Here is an 8693-nt window from a genome sequence, read left to right on the forward strand (position 1 = left end):
AGGTCAGCCAGTCTGGCTGAGAAGAGCCTCCTCCCTAGGGGAGAGAGGTGGAGGCCATCTCTTCCCAGCAGCTCGCTGCCTCTCTCGCCAAAGAGCGGGCTGTGGTCATGGAAGCCAAAGCCTTCCCGACGACACCAGCGCTGCAGTCTTTGGTTGACCACATAGATCCTCCTGTCCCTTCTCAGCCCATAGCCTGAGACTGGGAGGATCGACGAGAACACTACCTCTGCCCCCTCACACACACACATAAACACACCCTGCTCCTGTGCCTTCTCACGTACACACAAACACACTACACACCACAGTGCCTCCTCTCTCTCTCTCTCTCTCTGTCTCACACACACACATCCAGACACACCCCTCTTCATACACACGCACATACATGCACGCATACATCCCTGTGCCCCCACCAGTAATTGAGTGTTTCTGTCTTTGATGGATTTCCGGTGTGCGTTCATTCTGGTGCGCAGTTGTTGTTTGGTCTCTCCCATGTATCTTCCATCAGGGCATTTGGGGCACTGGATGAGGTATACTACATTTCTGGAGGTGCAGCTGTAAGATCCTGGGATGCTGATGGCTCTGTTGTGGGGTGTAGTAATAGTGGGGGTGGTGGAGATGTGTTGGCAGGTTTTGCATTTCTCACTGGACGTGTTTTCAGACACTTCTGTCAGTAGCTGAAGAATATTTCGCTTAGCTTCTCGTCGATTTTTTCAGTAATTATGTTGACATTGAGCATTAGCAGCTGCTCTTGAAGAAGGAGCGCCTGTCCACAAATAAAACACACACACGCACACACCCCTGTGCCTCCACAGAAACACACACACACACACACAGCCCAGTGCCTAGACAGAAACACCACACACCCCTGTGCCTCCCCTCTCTCTCTCCCACACACACAAACACACATCCACACATACCCCTCTTCATACACACACATAAATGAATGCACACACACCCTCTGCCTCCTCACACTCACACACCCACCCACATACATACATGCATACACCACCTGTGTCTCCTTACACTTGCACACACAAACCCATGTGCATCCTCACACACCCATGGACAACCATGTGCATCCTCACACACATACACACACACACTCACCTGTGCCTCCTCACACCCACACACCCAGTGTGCCTCATTGAAAACATGTGCACGCAGCCCAGTGCCCCTCCCTCACACACACATGCACAGACACACCACAGTTGTGTATCTTGTGAACACATACGCACACACACACATGTGCACACTTCTGTGCCTCTTCATACACACACATACATGCATGCACCCTCCCCTTGTGCCTCCTCGTACTCACATACACACCTGTGTGCCTCCTCAAACTTGTGCAGACACACAGATACACACACAGATACACACACTTCTTTGCCTCTTCATACACACACAAATAAATCCTTGCACACACACCCTGTGCCTTCTCACACACACAAACCCATGTGCCTCCTCACCGCCCCCCCATGTTCCTCCTCTCACAAAAACACACACATACCCTGTGGCTCCTCACATACACACAAAAAAGCCCGGTGCCTACTCCCAAACACACACACACACAACACACCTGTTTGCCTCCTCTCTCTCTCTCTGTCTTCTCACACATGCATCTACACACACCCCTCTTCATACACAGACACATGCATGCATGCACACACTCCCTGTGCCTGCTCAGACTTACACAGACACATCCATGTGCCGCCTCATGCGCACACACACATACACACACCGTGTGCCTCCTTTCTCTCTCTTTCACACCCCCCCTTCAAAAGGTCCAGGTTTCAAAGGTGAAGCGTGGACCTTTCCGCCTGGTCCTTCATGTTCATGTCCTTCAGGAGAGGCGGGTGCGGGGGCTGCCTGGCACAGCTTCTGCCATGGCCTCGTTCATGCCCTGCTCACTCTGCGCCGTGCTTCTCTCTCCTCCAGGTTGTGGCATTGGCGTCTTACACCCGCCTGCTGTGGGGATCTCGCCGCTGCTCTCAGCACCAGCCCCAGCCTGACGGAGCTGGACCTGAGTGAAAACTCTGGTCTGGGGGCTGGTGGCGTGCAGCTGCTGTGCGAGGGACTGAGACATCCCAGCTGCAAGTTGCAGACACTGCGGTAAGGAGCATGGCGCTTCCTGCGGGCACTCGCTAGGGTCTCTCTGGGAACGTTCAACACGGCGAGGTGTCTTCGTCCTGGTGTTGGGACAGTGGACTAGGGCGGCTGGCTGGAGACGCCTGGGGCTGTGCTTGTGGGTCTCTGCTGGGTGTGGGGAGCGTACAATTAGTAGTGAAATCCAGGACGCAGTTAAGGAAATCCAGCATGGGGTGCACTATGCACACACATGTGCGTGTGCACAGCACATGCACACACACACACGTGCGCACCCCCTGTGCGTCTTCACACACACACGAATGCTACCTCTGTGCCTCTTTATATGCAAACACATACATGCATGCACACACCCCTGTGCCTGCTCACACTCACACACACACACACACACATCTGTATGCCTCCTCACATATACACAACCATGGGCATCCTCACACACACACAGGCACACACACTTATCTGTGTTTCCTCACGTGCCCAACTGCACAGGAAACACACACACACACACACACCCCCCTGTGCCTCCTTGAATACACGTGCACACAGCCCACGTGTGTGAGTGCCTCCTGTGCCATGCACACAGACACCCCAGTGCTGCGTTTCATGCTCACACGCACACACAGAGACACACGTCTGTGCCTTTTCAAGAACACACACATACATGCATGCACACATCCCTTCTCCCTGCTCATACACACACACACCCACATGCCTACACACATGCACACACCCATGTGCTTCCTCTCTCACACACACACAGCCCGCTGCCTACTCACACACACAACACACCCCAGTGCCTCCACTCTCCCTCTCTCTCCCAGACACAGAGACACACACACATTCACATACACCCTTCATATACACACATACATGAATGCACACATACCCTGTGCCTCCTCACAGTCACACACACATTAACCCACGTGCCTCATCACACAGAAACACACCCGTGTGCCTCCTCTCACACAAACACAAACATACAATACACACACACCCCCTATGCCTCCTCACAGACACACATGGACACACCCCTGTGCCTCCTCACACACACCTGTGTGCCTATTTATACACACACACACGTACATGCACGCAGACACACCGCTGTGCTTCCTCTCTCTCTCACACACACACACACACACACACACACACAGACACACACACACACACTCCGAGACACCCCCCTCTGTGCCTCCTCACATACAGAGAAACACACCAGTGCTTATCTCTCACACACACACATGCCCACAGCCCGGTGCCGCCTGACAAACACACACAACACATCCTTGTGCCTCCCTCTCACACACACACACACACACACACACACACACACACACCCATTTGACTCTTGACACACACACGTGGATTGAACCCTGCACCTCCTCACACACACACACACCCCATGGTCTTCTTCACACACACAAATACACACCCCCTGTGCCTCTTCATACACACAAACATTCATGCACGCACGCACCCCTGTGTCTGCACACACACACATACATACACACACTCTGTGCCTCCTTACACTCACACACACAAACCCATGTGCATCCTCACATACACACGCACTCACCTGTGCCTCCTCACACCCACACACCCACTGTGCCTCCTTGAATATACGTGCACACAACCCAGTGCCTCCTCACTCACACACTCACAGAGACACCCCAGTTCTGCATCTGGCGCACACATGCACACACACACACACTCACAGTACTGTGCCTCTTCATACACACACATATATGTATGCACCCCCCCGTGGCTGTTCGTACTCACATACACACCCCTGTGTGCCTCCTCAAACTTGCACAGACACATACACATACACACACACACACACACACACCCTTTGCTTCTTTATACACACACAAATAAATGCATGCACACACCCCGTGCCTTCTCACACTCACACACACAAACCCATGTGCTTCCTCACCCCCCCCATATCCCTCGTCTCACACAAATACAAACACACTTACCTTGTGCCTCCTCACATACACATGAAAAAGCCTGGTGCCTACTCACAAACACACACACAACTCACTTGGTTGCCTCCTCTCTCTCTCACACATCTACACACCCCTCTTCATACACACACACATGCATGCATGTACACTCCCCCTGTGCCCTTTAACACTCACACACCCCATGTGCCTCCTCACATACACATAACTCCACACATACCCACCCACACAGGCAAGCACAACGACACACACACCCTGTGCCTCCTTGAATACACGTGTACATAGCCCACGTGTGTGAATGCTTCCTGTGTGACACACACAGACACACCCCAGTGCTGCGTTTCATGCTCAAACGCACACACAGAGACACGTCTCTGCTTTTTCAAGCACACACACATACATGCACACACACGCACCCTGTCCCTGCTCATACTCACACACACCCCGCCATCTGCCTACACACACGCACACACCCTTGTGCCTCCTCTCTCACACACACACACACACACACACACACACAGCCCACTGCCTACACACACACACAACACACCCCTGTGCCTCTCCCCCCCCTCACACAGACAGGCACACACACATCCACATACACCCCTCTTCATACACACACATACATGAATGCACACACAACCTTTGCCTCCTCACACTCACACACACAAAGCCAGGTGCCTCTTCACACACAAAACACCTGTGTGCCTCCTCTCACACAAATACATACAGAAAAACACACACACACCCTATGCCTCCTCGCACACACACCCCCCTTTGCCTTTTTACACACACACATCCATACATGCATGCAGATCTACCCTTGTGCCTCCTCACACACACACACACACAAACACACTCTTACATACAAACACACACCACATGCCTCCTCACATACACAGAAACACATCAGTGCTCATCTCACACACACGCACAGCCCGGTGCCTCCTGACAAACACACACGAAACATCCGTGTGCCTCTCTTTCTCTCCCTGTCTCTCTCACCCCCCCACCCCCGTATGCCTCGTGACACACACACGGATGCAACCCTGTTCTTTTCTAACACACACACACACACACACACCCCTGTGCCTCTTCACACACACACAACCCTGTACCTCCTCACACAAGCACACACCCCTGTGCCTCCACACATGCACACACACACAGACACCCTCTGCCTCCTCACATACACATGCACACAGCCTGGTGCCTCCTCTGTCACACACAGACACACCCCAGTACCTTATCTTGTGCATGTACTCACACACAGACACACACTCATCCCCTGTGCCTCCTCACACACACCCGCACACAGCCCGGTGCCTCCACACGTGTGCACACACACACGTCCGCCTTTTGATAAACACATACATATATAAAGGCACACACCTGTGTCTGCTCACACTTGCGCACACACACATCTGTGTGACTCACTACACACACAACTATTTGTATCCTCACATACACACACACACTCACCTATGCCTCCTCACACATCCCATCCCACAAACACCCATTACCTCCACAAATACATGTGCACACAGCCCAGTGCCTCCTCTCTCACACACAGTCACACCCCAGTGCCACATCTCATGCTCACACATTCCCACAATGCACAGACTTCTGTGCCTGTTGACACACACACACATACATGCACACACACACCCCTGTTCCTGCTCATACTTACACACACACACCTGTGCCTCCACACACGCATGTAAACACACCCCGCTCCTGTGCCTATTCACACACACACACTACACACACCAGTGCCTCCTCTCTCTCGTCTCACACACACACATCCAGACACACCCCTCTTCATACATACACATACATGCACACATACATCCCTGTTCCTCCACACCCCTGTGCCTGCTCACACACATATAACCATATGCCTTCTTTATCTCGCGTACTCACATCCCTCTGTGCTTCTGCCCACAAACACACACATGTCCACATACCCCTGTGCCTCCTCTCACACCCCCTGTGCCTCCACATACACACACACACACATACACGTACCCATGTGACTCCTTATACACACACCCCATGCCACCTCTCTCTCTCTCACACATACACATGCACACACACACCTTTATACACACACATGCATGCACATACACACCCCTTGTGCCTCCTCACACACACATAACTATGTGTCACCACACACACACACACACACACACGCACACCTCTGTGCCTCTTTATATACACTCATACATGTATGCACACATCCCCTGTGCCTCCTCACACTCACACACACAAACCCATGTCCCACCTCAACCCACGATGTTCCTCCCCTCACACAAACACACATTTACCCTGTGCCTCCTCACATACCAAAGAAAAAGCCCAGTGCCTACTCCCAAACACACACATGACTCACCTGTTTGCCTCCTCTCTCTCTCTCACACATCTACACACACCCCTCTTCATACACACACACATGCATGTACACTCCCCCTGTGCCCTCTGACACTCACACACCCCATGTGCCTCCTCACACACGCATAACTATGTACCACCTCACACATACATACACTTCTGTGCCTTTTCATACACACACACATACATGCCTGCACACACTCCCAGTGCCTGCTCGCTCACCCAGACACATCCGTGTGCCGCCTCATGCACACACACACACTGTGTGCCTCCTCTCTCCCTCTCTCTCTCTCACACACACACACACACGCGCGCGCGCGCGCGCACACACACACACAAATCCTGCTTTGAAAGGTCCATGTTTCAAAGGTGAACTGTGGACCTTCCTGCCTGGTCCTTCGTGTTCATGTCCTTCAGGAGAGGCGGGTGCGGGGGCTGCCTGGCACAGCTTCTGCCATGGCCTCGTTCATGCCCTGCTCACTCTGCGCCGAGCTTCTCTCTCCTCCAGGTTGCAGCGTTGCTATCTGACTGCTGCCTGCTGTGGGGATCTCGCCGCTGCTCTCAGCACCAGCCCCAGCCTGACGGAGCTGGACCTACGTGGTAACCGTGGTCTGGGGGCTGGCGGCGTGCGGCTGCTGTGCGAGGGACTGAGACATCCCAGCTGCAAGTTGCAGACGCTGCGGTAAGGAGCATGGCGCTTCCTGCGGGCACTCGCTAGGGTCTCTCTGGGAACGTTCAACACGGCGAGGTGTCTTCGTCCTGGTGTTTGGACAGTGGAATAGGGCGGCTGACTGGAGATGCCTGGGGCTGTGCTTGTGGGTCTCTGTTGGGTGTGGTGACCACACAGTTTTTAGTGAAATTTTTAGGACATGGTTAAGGACATCCAGCATGGGTCCAAAGCCAGAGCTGCAGCAGCCCCTTCCTACACCCCAGCCTGCCCCACTCCCACTACTTGAATCTAAGACAAGGGACTTCTTTCCCCACGATGCACGGGGAAAACAACCTTGTCTTGGACTGGAATAAATACAGTAATTCCATGAATCGGAAACATTCCTGCGTGGTGGGGAACAAGGAAGCCGCCCATGGAGGGTGTGTTACGCTGCTGAGACCCTCTCCTTAGAGCGGCCGAACCAGGCTGTAGGGGAAGGTGCTAGTGCAGCCTGAGAGGAGGGGCTGTAGGACACGGCAAGGAGAGCTGACATGATATTGCTTCCATGCAGAGATGATTAGTGAGACCGCATCTCCCACCCCCTCTGCACACGGAGCAGCCCCAGAGAAAGCAGCAGAACAGCCTGTGTGAGGAAGGGCTGAGCCCCCGGGGAAGGGCTGCCCAGTCCCACCTGCATGTGCTGTGCCCTGAACAGAGCTCCCCATGGCAGTGGGGTGGGGAGAAGGAAAAGGCTCCAGACCAAAACCCAGTCTTTGTCCTCCCCGTTCCTCTCAGTGCAAAGCAGCTGGTGGTGGTGGGAGCAGCAGCAGGGGTGGGAATGACAGAGACGCTGCGGGATCAGCAGGCCCCAGGGTTGGGGCTCTTATTAGCAAGGGCCGCACTTCTGTTCTCCCTGTGCAGGGCCTGCGACGGGGGGCCGTGCTCTGTGCTCGGGCTCTGAGGAGCTGGTGCGGGACAAGGCCTGTGCTACCAAAGACCCCCTGGTGTGCAGTGTGCTGGGGGCCATGGCTTCTACAGATACCCACAGAGAGAATGAATGCCTTTTTCTTTTCTTCTTTCTTTTTTTGATCATTTTCCCCCAAAGATTAAGCCTCTGTGAACTGAATGCAGAAACAAAGCAAGAGCTGGAGGACGTGAAAGGAATGAAGCCTGGTTTGGTCATAGAGGTATTGGAGGTGGACGAGGAGGAAGATGCTCTTTCAGCTCCTTGGTCTGTCTGGTCAGATCTGGCAGTGAAAGCACAGCGGTGCCTCCTGCAGTAACACCAGGAATCGGCTTCTCTGTGCTGTGGGGTGGAGCAGACGTGAAAGCAAGGCTGCAAACTCAATGGGTGCAGGCTCCACTTCCCTTCAGCCGGCAGGATCGTTTCATCCGTTCTCACCCTCAGCCTCTCCTCTTCCTGCCTGCCAGGGCTGGGGGTCAGGCCCAGCGGAGGCTGTGAGCAGCTGTGGGGATGGGCCCTGCAAGTACCCAGCGCACAGGGACCTGGACAGAGCAGCACGGACCGAGGCAGGCGCTGGGCCTGTGACAGTCTGCTCCGACGTGCTGTTCATGCGGGTGTC

The 8693-nt window shown here is 53.9% G+C and overlaps 1 protein-coding gene across 1 annotated transcript in view; it reads left to right on the plus strand.

Annotated features, from left to right (window-relative positions):
* The window catches only part of LOC102379011 (NACHT, LRR and PYD domains-containing protein 12-like), a 44038-nt gene extending 35383 nt beyond the window's left edge, over nucleotides 1–8655 (plus strand). Inside the window, exons 6-8 of the mRNA XM_025194729.1 lie at nucleotides 1939–2112; nucleotides 6970–7143; nucleotides 8216–8655. Coding sequence (XP_025050514.1) covers nucleotides 1939–2112; nucleotides 6970–7143; nucleotides 8216–8393 — 526 coding nt within the window. The 3' untranslated portion in view covers nucleotides 8394–8655. The remainder of the gene's footprint in view (nucleotides 1–1938; nucleotides 2113–6969; nucleotides 7144–8215) is intronic.
* The last annotated feature ends 38 nt before the right edge of the window (nucleotides 8656–8693 follow it).

The sequence above is a fragment of the Alligator sinensis genome, unplaced genomic scaffold (assembly GCF_000455745.1).
Source record: "Alligator sinensis unplaced genomic scaffold, ASM45574v1 scaffold1659_1, whole genome shotgun sequence".
Taxonomy (NCBI): Eukaryota; Metazoa; Chordata; order Crocodylia; family Alligatoridae; genus Alligator; species Alligator sinensis.